The following is a 20,859-nucleotide window of genomic DNA, read 5'->3' as shown; positions in this document are numbered from 1 at the left end:
TGGCTGTATATAACTTGGTTGGGTATCTCATCGAGTAGTTTGCGCCGATCGTGTGGCGCAATATGCGTAGCTTGTTCGTACGACTTCAGCGGAGAATCCTGTCTTCAAATATACGAAACGCAGCCTTCAAAATAAGAGTTGAAACCATAGACGGTGGTAAAAACCGGTAATCGATAGAGCAGATGACCTGAAATACTCAGCAGGTGATTGATGCTTGTTATTGTCATGAATTCCAGGTGATCGTGATCAACGACCGCTTCGTACGGTGTCTATATAGATAGATAATAATTGCAGATAGGTACAGAGCAGCGGTGGCTGTCACGTTACAGACAGGATTAGATACTGAAATCGTGTAACAATGTGAGTGACTATTATGCGATTAGGTCACGTGATTATGTCATCATCACATTTCATTTCTCGGTGAAGTCAGGATGTGTTTTCAGACAGGAGTATAGCTTCATTATCAAAACGAGTCTCCTGTTCAAATAGATACATATCTAGAGAGCGACGGATGGAACCGATGCTTTGGCACTCACAATCAAAGTCACTAAGTGATCCGTGCATATACGGTAATTACTGCTACTCGCCGAGTATCCGAAGTAAAACGATATAACAATCTTGTAGGTCGACGACACACGGGTGACGTCAGGAGTGATGCACTTTTCTTCTTTCTGGCATGAGTAGACATCCCTAGGGCGAAGTATTTCCCAGTTCCCTGTCACGTTTCATTCCACGTTTCCACGTTTGCTGATTATTTTCACTTTAAATGGCATAAAATATAGTACTGCGAATTCTTAAAGAACCTCAGGATGGGGAAGATTTAGCTTTGAGAAAGGTTTTTGTTTTCAATATGATGTTGCTGTTTTTTCCATCTATCAAATATGTATTTTTTTATGAATATTATTTTTTTCAGTAATTTTTTATATAGGTTTTCTTTATACGAATGTTCCTCCAGTCTGTGCAGGTGTTTACTATTCCGAGTTTATGATAACCAACCACTTATTTATCGAATTTTTCAATGCGTTTTTCTCTCTCACTCCTTTCTTATTCCCGATTGATCGATCGTCATTCATTATGAATGTCTCGGTATTTAGAGATACGTGGGATATTTCTAGAACTTGTTTAATTCCACACTTTTCGCGAAAAAGAAAACAACGGAGAACGCCCCACCCCCTCGCGTAATTATCCTGGCCTTCGTTCATCAGTAGATTGCAGAAAACACTGAGTGGTTAAAGAAAACCCTTAAACATGTTTTACCGAATACTTACCGCGTGTAGTGTCGATAACATGCCACTACACTGTCACAAGAGGGCATAGTCTATGATTGATGGGGTCAAATGAATTTCCAAACAACCGACGTCGAGAATAACCTCAGGAAAACAAAACGAGACGAGGCAAGGTAATCATGTGTTCTCAGAGAAAATCACGGTCATGGGGCTTGAGCGTACCACCCCTTCAATTACAATTTCCTCGCGGAACAACGATCATTCTCTAATTTAACTTACTGGATCTCGTAAATTATAGTCCATGGGGAGTACCATGTCGGAAAAACTAAAATTTTTCCTTTTTCATCATTCTTCATTGAACTTTGTTTTGTTGCCAACCGTTTTTCATATATCTTTATCAAATGTCACTTATGAATTAATTATAATTATTAATCATTAAAGATTCATGTACGCACTATTTTATATTAATTTTAATGTTCTTCTTTCGATCACATTTTTAAATTTAATTTATCGACGGGTACATGAATCGCTGACATTTTGAAGAAATAATAACGATCACAGTCAGACTGCCGTTGGCTGTCTCGGAGACGCCACAGAACGTTACTTCTAATTCACTACACCGTGTATAGACCGCAGCGCACGGTGAAAGGTGTGATCAAGTTGGCTTCGACTGTTCGCCCGTCGCATAGAAAGTGAAATAAAGAAAAATCGCGTTTTGCAATGTTCTGTGTACAGTTTGCAGTACACTTGAGTAGCAAGTCGAAACATGCACACCACCTTTCTTTTAAATTTTGAAAATCCATTCAAATAGTATAGTATTCACAGATGAGAAATGTGTTAAGATTCAGCAATTCAATTGAGTAGATTACGATTTCAGTACGATTGATCCGTGTCATCGAGCTTAACATGTATCCAGCGGTGTTGCTTATCTTGCATGTTTTCGCATATTCAGCAAACTTACTATCAATCATGACGTCATTTCATGTATGAAACTAATCAAATTAAGTTTTGCTTATTCCCGGTTGGATGTTTATGATATTTGTTCTATTTAAAACTGTTCAGACTGGGGCATAACAATCTAGAGTGTACTGGCTCTAATTTCACCAGTGCCTAACAATCTAGCGTCCCTGGCACCAATGCCAAACTGGATCATGCTGGATATAATCTTACCATTGGTGAAAGCGCCATATTCGTCGCATCGCGTCCTGTTCGATATGGAACCCATGCGACGTATTCGTTTTCTCAAAATTAGAATTGCGCTTTGAATTCCGTGTATCAGTATCAATTACTTGGGAATAAAAAAAATCGTTGTATAGTGGAGATTTAGGGATGCTAAATGCACAGTATGACTGCATATATTAGTACCACTTAAATTTTGTACTCAAAAAACTGCATTGAAAATTTCAAATTACCAGTAATTACCCTAAACGTATTTTTAGTAATCTAACATTATTAGTATGTTAACATATTTTCAGCCATTTTCCTATATAAGCGGTTCAAAGAAAATATCGATGTACTGAAACCCGTGACCATTTTCTTTTCGACTCTGCCGCCAGCGCTCTGAGAGTGGTCATGTATTGACGTAAGAAGCAATACGTCTAGACGCATGCACGATAATTCAAATGAATTGCAGTCCATCCAACCTCTGCAAATAGAGCAGTAGTCTGCAATGAAGTGGCTCGGAGACAACCCCTGACTGCTCTGAGAGTTTTAGAATATCCCTATGAATCACTCGACGCGCATCTGTGTACTGTAATTGCATTTATGTGATGTCATCATATAGTCAAACAATTATTAAAATTAAATCATAATTATTCTTGTGCGCGTCGTTAATCTATAATCTATGTTTTGAAAGATCAGAGGCGATGTCTGGCAACTACAAAATACTACCAAACAGATTATTCGGAGATAAAATACATTTGAAGTTATTCGCAAATTGTGAAACTGTACTCCCATCGCGTGTATATTTGGGTTTGTAAGGTCTCACATATACGTGCTTAATGGAACACGAACTGCCATTTCAGAACGAGGCTGAATTCACAGACAGTATTCCTAGTATACACAGTAAACCAACAATCTATTGACTTGACTTAAAAGCCACATATGTGTCGCAAAATCAAATTAAACAATGGGTCATCCATTGACCCAAATCATTTTATAACATTTATCAAATGTAAATCTGTACTCTTAAAGGTGTCTATTTTCTATGTATGTCAGACATTAGTGAGCCACGTGCTCAAAAGATTGGAACAAGTACGCGTCTTTTTTATAACGCCACTTCGCCTTTGTCGCTTTTCCTATTACAGCGGGAATGCGTATATTAGTTAAATGTATTACCATTACTCGTCGTGCTTTGAAAATTGGAAATTGTCAATCACTATGTTTGCACCAATGCATTGTGGGTTATAACTATGTATGTTTGTGAGATTTCGTTTCAGGGGAAATCGGAATTTATTTATATTTTTTAGTCATGGTTTTTCATGGGCAAACAATTGCCGCGTGACTTGACTATTCTGTCACGCGACACTCTGGATTGTGGGTAAAAAATCTGTCCAGTGTCACTGTTGTCGTTTCAATCTATACGCGTATCCCCCTTGTGCACTAAAAAGGGCAAACTCAGCGTTACCATGGCAATAAATCCGACTAAATGGATAAACGAAACGCGCGATGGCATTTTTCAAAGTCGGGGATCAAATTGCAATCACTGTTTCTATGGTGATCTGAGATTGAAAGTGAATTACTCTCAAATTATGCTAATTACCATCCACCGTATAGAGCCAATTTTTCGGATCATTCGTGGCCCCCGATGTTTCCGGAAAAGTGAACAAGACAATCCCAATCTTAATTGAAGATTTGCACGTTTAAAATGCGTGTAATAATCTTTGAGTACACCAGTAACGCTGCAGATTCGTTCGAAGTTCGTGCACGACGCCCACAATCAACGGCTCATTTTCATCCAAATTTGCACAAAGAGACTGCTCACTTCCAGGAGTTTCTATCTATCTATCCCCAAGATGCCTAGTGGCACATAGGACAGAATAGAGACGTTTAGTGGAGGCCCTATCCTCTGCTGCAATCATCGCTTCAGCCGATGACTTCCATCCAGTCTTGTTTCTTTCCTTCTCAACAATGCGTCGCCAAGTCGTTTTGGGTTTACCCGTTGCATTTTCCTTTCTGGGGCCCCATGTCAATACTGTGTTACATAGAATTGTAGAGTCCTCTCTTAAGGTGTGCCCAATAAATTTCCACCTCCTCTTCATTACTATAGCGCTCAGTTGCTCCATACTAATCCTGGTTGAATTGGTAGTTCTTCATTCCTAACATGGTCTTGCCAGTATACCTTCAATGTCTTTCTTAAACACTTTGTTTGCAAAGTATTGAATTTACTTTCGTCATCATTTGCCATCTTCTAAGTTTCAGACCCATATAACAGAACTGACAACATAAATGATTTGTACAATATGAGTTTAGTTGCTCTCTTGATTTTGTTACTGTACCATATTTTATTGAGCTGCATGAATGCATCACTTCCCTTTGAAATCCTGTTCTCCATGTCTCCCATTCCTTCTCCTGGTGTTGTTAAGGTTGCACCAAGGTATACGAATTTGTTGAGATCCTCAACAACTTCACCATCGATGGAAATTCTTTCAACATTTCTTGCATTATTAATTATTATCTTTCATTATTTTTGTCTTCTGTGAATTCACTTTTAGGCCAACTCGTTTAGCTTCTGTAAATAACTTGTCATTTTTATGGATATGTTGTTTTTTGGGTGCTATCAGAGCCAAATCATCTGCTAAATCATTCAACTTTGATGTAAACTTCCATCTAATTCCTATTCCGCCATTTTGTACAGTCTTTCTCATTATTCAATCGACCACTATGAGAAACTGACATGCTGCATTCCGAAGTTTCCCTTTGGTGTATCACTGCACATTTGAACAATGAAGTCATCATAAAAAAAAACTTTCACAAAACGTGTTATTTTTTCTGGTATACCATTGTACATGATCATTATTCTCCAAGAGCTGAGTCTGTGCACAGTATCGAATGCGTTTTTGAAGTAAGTGAAAACAACGTATATTGTTGCTTGCCATTCGTTTACTTGTTCCGTCAATAATATTACGTAAAATGAGTATTTGTTCTGTTGTGCTTCTTCCTTTCTGAAATCCAGCCTGTTCCTTTCTGAGACTTTTATAAACTCCGTTCTTTATTCCGTACATCATGACTTCGCCCATTGGTAGTAGTGTTATTCCTCTCCAATTCTTACACTTACACTTCTTTGGAGCTTTAGGTTTCCTTTCTTGGATAGTTTTATTATCAAACCATGTTTCCATTTCTCTTTTGTTTCCATGTCTTTTCAATTAGCTGTTGAACTTTGTCTATTGCAAAATCAATATCTGTTTTAAGGAGTTCTGCTGTAATTGATTCAACTCCAGGTGCCTTCCCAACATTTAACTGTTTAATTGCATTCGTTATTTCAACTCTGCTTGGTTCTCAGATATCAATTTCTTCAATTTTTATATGCTCATACTTTGCATCATCATCATTGATAGATTGGTCGGGATTTTTTCCCTGAAGTGGTCATTCGTTTTAGCGTTTCTTCTTTTTCACTTATCTAGTTTCCATTCTGGTCCTCCGCTGCTACACTCTGTTTTGGTAGTTTGTTACTCTTGTAAACCTGTGAAGTGTTTTCATTTGGTGACTATTAGCTGCTGCTTCTGTTTCTGCTTCTGATGCTTTATTGTCAGCCCCAGTTCCTTTGGTCAGTTCTAATTTGTATTTTTACCTCCCTGTTTAAATCTTTGTATTCATCATTCAATCTTCTTTAATCTTTCAAATCTTGTCCCAATGATCCTCTCACGCAAGTTGCTTCTCTGTTCAATTAGTGTCCATGACTGCTCAGAAATCCATGTCTTTTTCTTCCTCCTCTTTTTCCCTTTTTAGCTGCTTCAATGTAGCACTGCTCTATCCTTTGGCATTCTGCTTCTATCTCGTCACCTTCGTCCTCCCTTAAACCAGGCTCGACCCACACTTTAATAGACCCCATAATTTTGTGGAACGCTATGGTGAAACTCAAAACTACAAATCATTTATTAATAAGAAAAATCATAAGGCGCCTCTAATTATACCATAAATCTGGTGTTACAAATGTATTTGTAAAGGTACTTGTAGATTCAATATATGATCACGTGACACTGGTGCGATTGCCAATGAAAGTCGGATAAAGACGTCCGTGTGTCCATAGATGTGACGTACATTATATGTCATATTAGCCGGATGAGTTTGTATTTTTTTTGCATGTAATAATGTTGTTAGATGTCAAACTCGGATACTAATTATTGTAATCTGTATTACATTCTTTTAGTGTTACTAAAAAGATTAATTCGAATTCATCTGTTTTTAAAACTGTCAGTGATGAATTTGTTTCAAAAAAAAAGGTTTCAACAAAAATGAATGAAAAGCGGTATATAAAACCAGTGCATAGATACCGTACATAGAGCATGCGCAAAACAGGTTAGTCGTCTTCGTTATTTACGGGCCAGTAAAAAACAAATGGATCGGAAATCGCGGAGTTTAAATCCGGATTAATACTGAAATCAAGCTAATTTTAACGTGTGTTCACTCGAAGACACACGTCGCTAATATCGTTTGCTTGAGCAGTATTTGCCGCCAAACATAATTTTCTATACTAGTGATGATGTCGCCATGGTAACGGAACCATCGAAAACTATGCTATTGTTTGAAAGCGTATCTGGTAGCGAAATCATCTTTAAAAATCACAAGATTCGTTAAAATGTCAATATTCCCAAGATTCGTTGAATTTTCGTAGCCATAGCAACTCTTTTAATAATAGCTCTCTTGTGAATCTGATGTTTTAGACGATCGTTCGTTATGCGACGTATACTTGTGCGTCACACGTAATCTGATACCAGAGGGAGGGCTAAGTCTATATTGTTTGGCCAGTGATGTAAATCCTAAAAGATGATATCTAATTTGATAGCTTCGTGTTATCGGCCTTGTGATAGTATTTCTACTAATGCGACGCGACTGAAATGTATCAATCAACGCCGTCGGATTACTTCGATAGCTTCACTTCGTAATTACTCGGAAATAGATTGTTTTACAAATATTGTATGGATGTCATTGAACTGGGGCGGTTGGTATCCAGAGTTCAGAAGAGTTATCTAGAAACAAATTTAAAAGAATCGTGCGAGAATTAAAAATGGTAATAATTAATAATTGTGTTCCTTATACATCGTGTCAAGTATGTAAATAAGTAAAACAAGAACCGAGCATTTTTATTGTCTCCATAGTGATAACGCTCGAAAATGTTGTATTTAAGAAATTAAATTACGTTTATGAATTTGTAACTTAAATTAAATGTCAGTGACCCAAATTTCAACATTGCCGTGAAGTCACGGTGTATACATGCCAAAGTTACGTGATGTCACTGTATCATTTTTCCAGCCAAAATTATGATGCAATATTTTGCCCATGAGGGGGGGTCAAATAAAAAAAATCATATAGGTCTTTATCAAAATTATTGAAAAAAAATGTGGCAAAAATCATTTAGTTTAATAAAAAAAATATAAATAACTTGCGAGTATTAGATATTCGGTAATACAATTTGAATTTATGAGCTGCGATCACTCGTAATGATTACATTATTAGACACTAAATATTTAAAGGCGCAGTAATAACAATTGTCCTTCAGTTCATGTATTTAGATAATAACAGTTAGTATCGAACGTAGTATAGAACAACGTACTTAGGCTGTAATGCACGTAAAACGTGTAGTGAATTATAATCGTTCATTCAAAGTCAAGTAATCGGTGTACATGTTTTTTTATCATGATATTAGCGGATAGTGCCATTAAGGGATTCGAACTATGTCTGCAAAGGGGGTAGTACGGTTGCGCAGACGGCGCTCCCCGTTGAGCAATGTTGTGATATATTCTTGTGTATTTAGTACGAGTATACAACATACTTGTGCCCGATTTACAGCCCACCACCGGATCCAAATACACTTCAATATTAAAAATCATCTAGGCGTGGTGCATATGAGACAATTATGAAGTAATAATAGCCGATGACTCATCGTATGACGTATTACGTTATACATTGTCTTATTCTTAATTAATCTGTATTCCCGGGGTGGCAGATATTCTCTCTTAAAAAACTAATATATATTTCATTTTGTTTGGAAAATCAACAGAAGATAGGAGACAGTAAGTCATCAAAGAAACTCTCATTGTAGTTGTTGGCGGGGGAAATGCGTTGGTGACGGAATGGTATTTCAGGTCATTATCGGTGTTCAAATAATGCACGTTTCACGTGGTTCCCTGGGGAGCCTGTCTCTATGGCGACGCTTAACCCTAGAATAACCCGTTAGAAATCCCAATATGACTATGATGACATACTACTAGGTAACGAGATATGCCAAGTAGATACGTTGTGATGGTAATGATGTTAAGACGAATACGTAACACATGTAAAACAATCAACAAACGTCTAAACCAATTAAGTATTGTACATTTCAGGAATACAGGGTTCAGTCGCGTGCATATTGATTTCGTAACAGACATTAGTGAGGTTTTTTTTCTATTTGTGGATAATAGATTTAGAATATAAATATTGGATAAGGGCATGTTATTACGTCCGTAATTATAGTCTCGGGCATATTATCTGATCAAGTTGCATTCTTGCAGTATTTTTTGTCTCTAGCTTTATAATGCATGGTAAAAATTTCAAATGTACCAGAAACGCTGAGATTTAGACGGGCTCACCTTTTCCCTCCAGCCGTCTTTACTCAAACAAATCTACCCGTAATCCAACCCCGGCAATGCAATGGCGGTAACAACGTTATTGTAGCTATTCTGGTTCTAAAGTCGCCGCTGAGGACGCTGTGTTCAAAGCAGAAAATTCCCCGGCAGCTTTTCATACTAGTATATATTAATGAAAACTGATAAGAAATTTACAAAGATATCGCAAACGCAGCAACAATGCGTGTTTACATATTTACAAAACACTATATCTAGAATGACAAAGATGAACAACAACAAACAACAAACCAAAAATCGTGATGTGGGTGTTCAATAATTTGTCATTCAAGTTCAAAGCAGAGTGCGATTGATGCTGACATTCTTGGTATTGAATTACAAAGACTAATTACACTTCCATTATTTACAGCTGCGTACTATACGAAATGAAAGCATATGTATGAATCAAATATTCCATGTAATCCGTGGAAATTTGCGTTGAATCAAAACAAATTCTTCATTGAAAGTTTAGTTTCGTTGTTCTGTGAGGTGGTCATGAGAGTCGGCTGAAAACGAGAGCCATCTGAGAATACCATAACTGCAAATAATATTGGTGAAATTAGGCCCACTTACGATTCTGACAACGATATCTTACTCCGATCGCTTCCCGCTGATCTGTCACGTTCTTTCAGAAGCCGCCTCTTGTCGCTCAAGTTCGACATTCTACTGACGCCCCGTCCCGTTTCCCCGATGGGTTTCAGAGACATTATCTTGTTCTGCTGCGAGGGCTTGCTAGCACTCTCACCTGGAATAATACCCTTATCTGCCATCTTGTCCACACAGTGAAAAATAATACCAGGTGCACGTAACGCATACCGGCGCTGACAACTCAACAAGACTGCGGCGCATTAAATATTCACGAAGTTGGAATGGTTGAAAAAAGTTCCGTTTCCTGAATTTATAATAAAACCGGACAGCACCTGCCTCACTAAACTAGCAGTATACAGATACATATATCGATATCTGAGTATAGAATATATTGTTATAATTAAAAATTGTATTCGATTTTATAATTTCAATTAATTTACTGTATTTAATATATCGAACCTACGGTAAATTTACGAAAGGACAAGCACATTTAGTTAGATTTTTAAACATTCTCTCTGGTTGGCTACTCAACACCAACACTTATCAACTTAACCAATCATACATGTACTTTCGAATTACTGAAAAATATTTTAAATAAATCTGGCTGCAATTCATGACAGAAACGTAATTTTGCGTTCAAATATTATCGCGTGAATAATTCGGTATACGGTGGTAATGTCTTTTAAAATGTGATAAATACCTCAGTAAACGGTACTAATATCTTTTGAAATAGGATAAACACGTCGATCCACTGCAATACTGTTTTAAAAATTATGATTAATTTATTTTAAAATGTGATAAACGAATCGATTGATTGATTTAAACCAAAACAGATGAGCTTTATCAAGTTACAAATAATGATCTGATGGCTACAAATAATGATCTGACGGTTACAAATAATGATCTGACGGTTACAAATAATGATCTGACTCATAACAGTAACCGAGAAAACTGACAACCCTACTCTGTCACAGAAAGAGTAATTCATACGATCGTTGTCATGACAACCTATATACATGTATCTAGTATTAGTCGTTGCTTAAATCGATATATGACAGACGGGCATTCACGAGTGAAGCGAACCGCGACCGACTTGTATCACGCGCATATCGGAGAAACATATATACAAACAACAGGTGGTTGCCCAAATATACCGCCCGGAGAGAGCAAAGGTTGACAACACAGTCGATATTAACACAACACGCATTTAGTGCAACAGAATGTCCCACCCATGGTGGGTGTCGACCAAGTCGTATACATGTACGTTATATGAATGGAGAGGTGTTCTACTGGGTGATGACAGATTTACATACTGACAAAAACTCTTGATGACAGTTGATGCTGGTTTGTCACGCGAACGCTGAGTATATTTATTACTTTCAAATGGGAGAGAGTGTTTTTGTGTGTGTGTGTGTGACGAAGATACTATTTTCACCGAGTATAAAAATGAACAGATTAAACTAAACGTTTACGAAAAGAAACTTTTACTATAGGAACCAAATACAAACTCTGTTCATCCCTAGTAACGGTAGTCTGTTTGAGTTTTTGCTACAGTTATGTTAAAATGTGTACATGTACAACACGCAGAAGATTTTGCCACGGAACATGGGTTTAAGAGAGAATTATCACATTTTAACTAATGCTATGGTCAAGTCCTTTCAAGGGTTGGCCGCCATTATAGATAAGGATCTTTTTTCAAAGTAATTCGTTATAACGTTATTCTCAGCGAGACATAACTTGAATTCACGAGAAAAAATCTACAATGCCCGTAATTCAAAGATTACAATTTAAGTATAAACTGCACCAAAAAGAAGAAAAGAGTTAGATGTTTACCTTTTCGAGGCATTCAGTGCGCTACTTTCAGCTTTATCGCCTTTCCCCTTGTCTCCAGGTTTAGAAGCACTCCGTGGTGCAGTGGGGCTGGGCGGAGGCTCCATGCAACGTCCCCACCAAGTCGAAGAATTTCAAGTTGTCGGTTATTTTGTGTGGCACTAATGACAAGTACTGCAAAGTTTTGTGAACCAACGATTTACAGGTGCCCTTTGCGCCTACTTAGTTATGGGGGGTTGGCCATGGTTGCTATAGCGATATTTTAAGAGGGAATAAGATCCTTTCCTATCAGTTTCCGTGACCATTGTTTAACAGACATCGATAGCTTGAAATGCGAGACCTCCCCACGCCAAAAAGAATATCGGGAGAATACTAACGTGTAAATAATCACTTGATTGGCCACTTTACAAAACGGCGTGATGTCACGAGAAACTATTATGAAGTTGAAGATTAAATTAAAGCACGTGCGCATGCCTAGGATACGACCAGTGATCGTCAAAGTCGAGTATCATGTGTTTGTAGTATTAGTAAGTTTCACAACCAACGTCTATAACACCTCTTTCATAATATTAACACGACCTTACAGGAATTACACAGGAGGATTCTATTCACAATATGTCTTCATCCAATCTTATAGAAATTAAAGCATCTGCTTTATTCAGATATTATATTAAAAGTAAGAGCAGCCTTAATGTAACTTGTTTATTTCCATTATTGTAACATGTAATTATTTACATTGTACATATGTATTGCACATTTACGGCATGGGCCTATGGACAAAACACGAAAAAAATACGTAATACAAAAATAGCAATTAGAAAATAACAAGAGTGAGTTATTTTATTTGAATATTCTGAAAATAAACCGTGACTGAGCCACATGGACAACTAAGAAACAGATTCTCAAATCAAGGGCGGATCTGCCGTAGGCCTAGTTCGCGAGCGCCGATGGCGCGAAGCCCTTGCGGGGGTTAAAAATACGGGGGCGCTCCCCTCGGCCCCCTCTAAATCCGCACCTGCAGATGGGTACATGTTCAGCACAATTCAAAAAAGAAGAAATTATTGTTCACTAATGTGCCATTTTAAAAATGCTTGATTATTATGGTATCATATTGAGTGTAAGTGTTTAAAATACACCCTTTGCAAAATGTTGGTTTGATAATAAAATTAGCAACGCATACGGATATTAGTTCTGATTGTAGCGTGGCACCAGTGAGAGTCCAAGCTCCATAGCACTCACCATGACGACCAGAAAAAAATGTTAGTGTTTATCAAGTTGGAACAAATTAACTATAATTAATGAAATAAAGAAAACAAAATCAGAGAACTGGTGCCTGAATGTCTGACGTGGGTTTATTGTATTGATATGGAGACATGATGCAGCAAAGAAGTTGAAAAACCAACCATGATTGCGATATGGTGACTTCTTGTCGTCTGCTCAATTTTGGCGACTACTTTAGAAAGTTAACTTAATTAAATTTTTGTCCATCCCTAAACAAATCTGTTATCAGTGTGTTTATATGTGAACCGAATTAACCCCATTTCTAGACAGTTCTGAATGACCCCGTACTGTACTTAACTTTTGAAGCTCCTGAGCGTGTTTGTCGGCAGTACGCGATCATGGTGACGTTGGCATTTTGTTGTTTTTAATCTATAGTAAACAACCTCTCCAAACTAGTTTTAGCAGTGGCGGATAGAGGGGGCAAATCAATCTGAAATCCTTTGTGTCAGCAAAATTTGCCCCTCAAATTGCAGGCAATAGCGTTTCAGAGGGTCTAGATTTCAAAACTTTTAAGGGGGAACATGGACCCCCGGACCCCTCTAGTACCACCCCTCTAGACGGATGGTGAGCAGATTTAGACCCTCTATGCAAAATGTCGTGCCGCCTCTGTTTAGTTTATGTGTTGCTACCAAATCACGATTTGATTGTGAAATAACGTAGAGGGCGTCTTTCAAAACGAGAAGTTATTTGTTTCGTTGCGGTAACAATGGCGGTCGTTAGGCACAAGGATATTAACCAGCAACAGAATGATAAATGAGCCCGGTGAGTGAGTACTAGATCTGGGAATTAAACATGAACTCAGAGATGATATATACACAAGCTGATAAGCCGATGTATACACTGACAATACAAGTGTTGTACCAACATATTAACAAAACTCCGGCCTAAAGCATTGTTACATTCCCGCACAGTCACTCTACTAGGACTATGTTTATTTCCCGTTTGAGACTGCTTTTCGGTGAAAGGGTAAAGTGCCATGTATTGCAATGCTTTGTGGGGGGGGGGGGGGGGGGAATGACGCAACTCTCGCACTGTCTCATGATTTATCGCGTGTTTTCCGTCGCTAATGCTATGGTAATGACTTCTTAGCTCGTTACCACCTCTTTTGTTTCAATGTTTATAGAGACAAGGGTAGTTACAATAGAACGACGCGGCGCTTCCTAACCGTCCTAGTAAAGTGACTGTGATTCCCGACTTCACCGCGGAGGCATAGAAGTGAACTGACGCACTCATTGCGACAGAGGGCGTGCGCACTGTCGTCCCAGTTATTCCTCAAAGGTTATTTTTAGCCGCGTGCATCTGTGTATCGTACAAACATGGAGGTACGATAGATTTTTAGCTCCTCAGTACAACTGACAACTAGAAAACGTAATGTTAGTGGCGATGTTCTCACGCAATCACGTTCATCAAATTATAGACAGTTATATTCCAGAACAATATAAACAAATACAGAGCGTAAGGTAACGTAGATTTTCACGTTTCACCCACCGGTTTCGCTGGCTTTCCTTGGCACGTGAAAGCACCGTAGACTCGTGACAAAATTGTATAAAGTTGACGTCAGTCCTCGGACGAGAATGCCACAAATAGAATACCGAACACCGCTGAAAAGGACTTTTGGGTCTGTTGCAATTAGTGCAATTCGTATTATTGAAATAAAATATAATCAGAAAAATGCACGAACAAAGACACAATTACAGGTCTGGTTGGTTCAAGTTCAAGTTCCCTATTACAATCGAAGCACTACCAGTAAAGTCAGATCTCTCGCAAACTTGACAGTGTACATTGTAACGGAGCGCATACACCTGTGACTCGCTTATTCGTGTTCACAACAGGTGAACTGCAATTTGGTGGTTGTGTCACGTAAAAGCAAACGTGCATGTAATTACGTTCAATCAACTTTTTCTCAATAGAACAGCGAAATTAAATGTGATTTGATCATTCGAATTTCGTCTTTCATAACCCCAGGTCTGTCAAGCATTGATGTCATGGCAACGCGAGTGTTTACATGGTGCATGGGCATACCGTTGCCAAGACACTACCATTACGGCGACGGAAAGCAATGCAGATCGAATCAGCGATATGGCTGCGTAAATAAATCACACAATGCAATAAAACAAGCATACCCGGTGGACCGATGAAAGATAAAGAGCGAGGTATGTTTCGTCCGATGAACATTACCGGGCACGTCACTGGCCGACGGTGTCTAGTCTTAAACCAAGTGGGGGAAAGACACGCGTATTTTTAGATTTTTTTTCGACTATGTGTATGATATTTTTTGACTATATAAAATTTAAGCGCCTGCGCATGCGGAAGCGGAAGCGGGAATCACGTGGAGATGTCATAACCGGCAAGTACGTGATTTGATTTGAAATAATTATCGAAGGTTCTTTAGAAAACACGTGCATTTTATGCGATACTGAAACGAGACAAATTTGGTAGTGTTGAAACTCACCGAAAAATAGTCTTTATGCTGTATTTCGTTCTTCTGTGCCGACGACCTGAATATGGTGACGTCGAAGTGGATACTGATGACGTCATACTCTCTCTACGACTGCAGACTCTATTTATCGCTAATTCCACGAAGAATGTCGACAGTAACGGTGATTATCACGTAAATAGTGCTAAATTCAGGTCAAAAATCAATCACAAAATTCAACGTCTTGCCTTGATCGTTGCAATATAAATCTATAATCACAATGACTTGACCGGCGGCGTCTAGAAGTTTACTAAAAGTTTCGTATTGGACTCGCTCATTATCGGTAGGGGTTGCCTGATTATTTTAATATAGTGGATAATCAAGTATATAATTAAACGCGGTCACGTGTGAATATGAACAGATTTTATCATTTTTATAACATTTATGCCAATAGTCTCGCCATGGGAAAATTGACGTAGCGGACGCTGTCTCCATGGTGATTTAAACTATGTCCAAGAATTTAGTGGCTGTAACAACAATATCATGATGGATTCTCGGTGTTTTATAATGATGGTTACTGGGTTAGTATCGGTAATTTAACAAGTCGATGGCACGACCTGCCAAATTTAAATTGATTTTTAAATTGACATTAGATATAGGGTACGTAGTGTGTCCTTGCCGGGTTTCAGCCGTGAACGAAATCAGTCAATTCTCCGCTGAAAAGTGGTGATAAATGCACATAGCAAATTTAGACATCGCTGATTCACCGCGATTCGGTTACGTGCTGAAATATATTTAGGCTTTTTTTAATAAAGTCAATCGTCAATAAAGAGAAGTTTGAGTAAAATAAAGGTTACAAAAAACTATAATGATGCTACTTGGCTATTCATTGTGTATCCCATGGTGACCACTGTCACTGTCTAAGGGATGACTATTCCCCTGTAAGGGTCAATGTTGTCCAATGTGAAAGAAACAAAACGAGAGACAAAACTAGTTAAAACTTAACTACAATTTGAAACTACAAGGCCGGACTAGTAGCAAAAGTAGTATTTTTGTTTTTGCATGTCACACAAATCAGTTTAACATTTTCCGAAACACAAAAGAACAAAAAGAAAATTAAGGATGTAGTAGAGGTTATTGCTATTGCAATTGCATAGCACATTTCTGAAGTAACATATTCTTTGAATCCCATCAAGTTATATATTTTTAGAAAGCTTATTTTTCAAATAATAAGAAATAAATATTCCTACAAAAAAATGGTACCGTGTAATCACGTGATCACTATGCAAATAGAGAGGTTATTTTCGAAGAAACCGAAATAAGGCCACAAAAATGATGTTCGCGGAATTCAGAGATACTATAAAAGGTTTGAATTTAATTTCCCAGTTCGTCTACTGTCGCGTGACCTAGATTTTTACCTCATAACACTTTTTAAAAACATCGTCAATGTTGTTTTGAAATATAGTACCCTGTTTCAGAGTTTACATAGGGGAGAGTTGTGTCATATTTTCTAAAGTCAAAGTGGTAGACAAACTATTTTTGCCAGATTTCATTAGCAGCTATCAGAGAATACCTATGCCAAAAATCACCATCGTGGAGCAGCTGGGAGTCGAGATCAACTCTCTAGACTAACCCCAAATACCGATGTTTACTTAAGCATGAAAAATCACAAAAAATATAAAACACACTGTATCTCAGATTTATTCAAAATGTATTACCCTCCTAAACCATCTCTACAATTGTTTTTTTCTAGTTAAATGCATGCTTCATATATTCGTATAAGAGAATATGGAAAAAAAGTAAATTTGATATTTTCAAAGGAAAAAAACCTCTACTACATCCTTAAGAGTGGAGGAAAGTGTTGGTTAACGTCGATATAATTCAGTGTTCTATTTAGTACGTTGTGGGTGGAACAGTAACTATACAATAATTCATTTATATGCAATACAAAAAAAACTATATATGAAATAATTCGGATCAACGAAACAAAACTGTACTGCATATTTACGTGTTTAACTAACAGTACATGGTGGTCGTTACATTCGTGCTTATTTGTGTGATTAACCCCCAAACATGCATATTTTGATTTGCCGTACGTTCACTTGAATGGTGTGTGTGAGTAAACTATTGTCTGTACACGGACAATGACCGCGATGTCAGACGTTGTACAGCAATTGTCCCAACAATTATAAGTTTAAGCATCGGGCAGATTATTTTAATGGTTGTGTGAAAAAATGTGAAAGTTTTAGTATTCGTGTCCAGGGGGCGCACTTCAAAAAGTACATGTACTACGTTTCGTAGGAAAAGCATGTACAATTCAAACTTTTAATATACACGAGAAACATTCCTAACGAAATTGGTGTAGTTATCGGATTCCTTATTTTCTATTAAAATTATTGTGTATTATAACAATCAATTAAAAACAAAGAAAACTAAGCTCTAAAAACTTTAATTATGGAAACAGTTCTTTGGCTGTTTCAGTAAGAAAAATGTAACGTGTGGAAGGCCGCATGGGCCTAAAGATCTATTCATGTCATGTGGCTGGCTGTGACGTCATTACATGACCATTTATGAGCTAGGCGATACAGGCCTGATCCTAGAAAATATATGGACAACTTTTCGGGTGTTTCGGAGAGAATGACTAAATTTGATAATAATTACGTTTTCAAACTGTTGCAATTTTATAATTTGCCTTATCTTGAGCTAGGTCCATATTCGTCCTGTCCATAGACGTCCATGTGTCGACAACAGTAACCAACTACACGGATAGAATGCCAGTCCTCTGTGTGTCCGACAATGAATGCATTTGACCCTGAACACATGACAAGCTTTGATGGGTACGCATTCGACACACTCGCGTTGAACGCGGTTTATCTGCCATGTTATTCGACGTCCAGGTATATATGGCGACGATATTGTCTCATATTTTATGTCATAATAATATGGCAACGACAGAGATCATAGAGTATTTTTTGTTATGAAAGAAAACACGTTGTCCTAGACGAGAGAATGATGTCCATCATAAACACTACCATAACGACTTTCCGGTTTCGACATTGTGAAATTTTTTCGTTTTTGGAGAGGAAAAAAAAACTCTGAAAAACGGATTTTGACAAAATAATTCCAAAATATATTAAGAATAGTTCATAACGAAATGAATTCCTTATGCACCCATAAATAATTACCGATTGCACAATAATATTACAGCTATATACTCTATATTGCCTTTTATTTGCCTTTTTATTTTTGAATTATGCCTAAAAGAAGCTGAATTCAATTACAAACTATTTAGTGTGTTTTACAACTCGTGTATGAACAATAACTTTAATAAATATGTTTTTAATTCTGTAATGTATTTTCTGTATAAAAACGAAAGAATTTCCCAGTTTAGTTACTTAATTAGTTACTGTCAAATATGCTTATATTCGTGCAAACTAAGAGTATACATTCGCCACAGAAATCATATTCCATGTCTGTGACTACGTGAAAGTGTTATGAGCACATATTCTTATCACAACATAATACGGTTCCAATCAAGTATTAGTTGTCGAACATAGTTCCCCCAACATGAATGTCACATTCGTTAGTGAATGAATCTCCGTCATTAAATTTTGGCTACCGGTTAAATCTATCGTACACTCACCCAGGGTTGGGAATCGACCATTGCTGGCGCTAAACCTTGGGTATTACATCGGTTCTACCAACCATGAGTCCGATGCAACAACCGCACCTCTTCCGGTGAGTGCCTAGCCGATACAACAGCATATGCTCATTAATTTGGGTACGTCTTGATTGATTATTTTTTAGACAATTAGTCATTCAATTAATGTTTAACAATAAGTAATTTATAGTGACGTTTTAATCCCGATTATATATTTTGCGGAGGAATAAAATAGCAGTTGTTCGGGTGATTTGCAGCTGTCTGGGGGAGTGTGTTTTTCTCAGCAGTATTAGCTACGCCAGTAGTGGCCCTTAGCATTAACCGGGTCAGTAGAGCTATTGTTGCAGGGTAGTATCGTCTTAAAAACTGCGGCCAATTGATACACATTGTATTGTACTGTGGGTAGAATTATATGCTTGTTACCAAGCCATTGTGAGCTGCGCTGTTACATTTAGTAGGGTATCGTTACGGAGTTTACGGATTCATGTTGAAGTACCTCAAAACAAACATCAATCGTCGCGTCGCGTTGTGAGTACAGATTTGCCAAAGCCCACGGCTTGGAACCTGCTTGGTTCGTCTTAAGTATTGTTTACTTTTATTTACGATCACAAGAAGTAGTTTACAGTTGCAAAACTCAACAATAGCTATTGTTTATTTAACAAAATCGGTCATTTAATATAATTCTGATATTAACGAGTGTTAACGTATGTGCAAATGACGCGTTTGTTACTAGTGTTATAACGGTTCACCGGTTGACAACCGAATGCATAGTCCCGCCTCCCGCCTCGGGCAATCTAAAATTGGTATCGGTCAATACGTTTACAATTCTATTGTGTTCTAAGTGGTAGTATCATATTCCTTGTATGCAGTATACGGTGATATAAACAGTTTTCCGCGAGAAGTGATTATTTCTAACAATAGTGTTGTTACTAATCTCGCCTCTCGCCCCGGGCATACGAGCACTGGCGATAATATCTTGAAACTATTCATTCCACTGTTTATTGTACTTGAAGTGGTACAATTTCAAGCATTGTGTGATAGAATAAAGCCTGACTCATGCAGAAAGAGTTCAAGATGAACTAGCTATTCAGAGTTGATCATTATGTGAATACAAAAAAGTGGATAGGTCTAAGTACAAGTGTGTTTCAGGTTGGGGTTTCAGGCTGTGTCCACACTTTTAATATGGGTATATAGTAATTTGTTATGTACATTATATATAAAAGATGTTTTTTGAAATGCAGTTCCTCGTCCCCTTGGCTATTATCGCCATTTTTTGTCATCTGAGTGATTTAATGAAATCCCGAATTTTGGTTTCCCCGGCGTCTCAAACGTAACGTGTCTGCACTTGTATCTCTCAATTCCTTTGTGTGAAGTCATATCACATTTGTCGGCGGATAGCTGTAGATAGCTGTAGATAGCTCTCTCGGGCTTTCTATCGATACCAGCAACCAACTTTTGAAAACTGGGGTTACCTGACGATTTTGTAAAAAAAAAATATGGTTGAAGATAAAAAGAAAAATACTGAAAAATTTGCAGAGCAGAATGAAAAATGTAAACACAGAATTAATGCCAGCCAATACAATATCTGCAAAAATACAATGGACAACCCCTAATATTGAAAAATCTTCAGTTGTATTCTCATTTACTAGGATTCCTGAACACAAGTTACAGAGATAGATAAAAAAAAATGCATCGCTTTGCAAGGAAAAATAATGCATTACTTTGTCAAGGTTATATTATAAATTTTCATATCTGATGGGTTTTGTGAGAGTACATGTATGTATTAAAATTATAGTACATCCATTAAAATTATCAAATTTCAAATTGTTTTATTAAAAATGTGTTAAATGCTGTATCCATTGGCAGTGGGAATCGCAAAGCCAGGTATAAAGATCTAAAAAATTGTAAACAAATAATTTCGCGAGTATCACTGATCTTGTATATTAGTCATAAATGAGAAAATAGAGCCTACAAGGTCGTGTTGAGGCACGGTGACTAGAATTACAGTTGGACTTACGTCAGAACGGTTGCGCC

At 37.5% G+C, this 20,859-nt stretch overlaps 1 protein-coding gene across 5 annotated transcripts in view; it reads right to left on the bottom strand.

Moving 5' to 3' along the window:
- Positions 1-20,859, bottom strand: part of LOC100369598 (androglobin-like) — a 115,662-nt gene that overhangs the window by 71,058 nt on the left and 23,745 nt on the right. Inside the window, exon 1 of one of the 5 annotated variants that reach the window (XM_085505756.1) lies at positions 11,471-11,711. The exons of the other annotated variants lie outside the window; for them this stretch is intronic. Within the exon in view, the coding sequence (XP_085361882.1) occupies positions 11,471-11,574 (104 nt within the window). The 5' untranslated portion in view covers positions 11,575-11,711. Of the gene's footprint in view, positions 1-11,470; positions 11,712-20,859 lie in introns of those variants that run through there. 5 annotated transcript variants of the gene reach the window in all.

This window comes from Saccoglossus kowalevskii, chromosome 11 (assembly GCF_978046115.1).
Source record: "Saccoglossus kowalevskii chromosome 11, keSacKowa6.1, whole genome shotgun sequence".
Lineage (NCBI taxonomy): Eukaryota > Metazoa > Hemichordata > Enteropneusta > Harrimaniidae > Saccoglossus > Saccoglossus kowalevskii.
The sequence above is the reverse complement of the archived record's forward strand: the minus strand, read 5'-3'. Positions and strand labels throughout refer to the sequence as shown.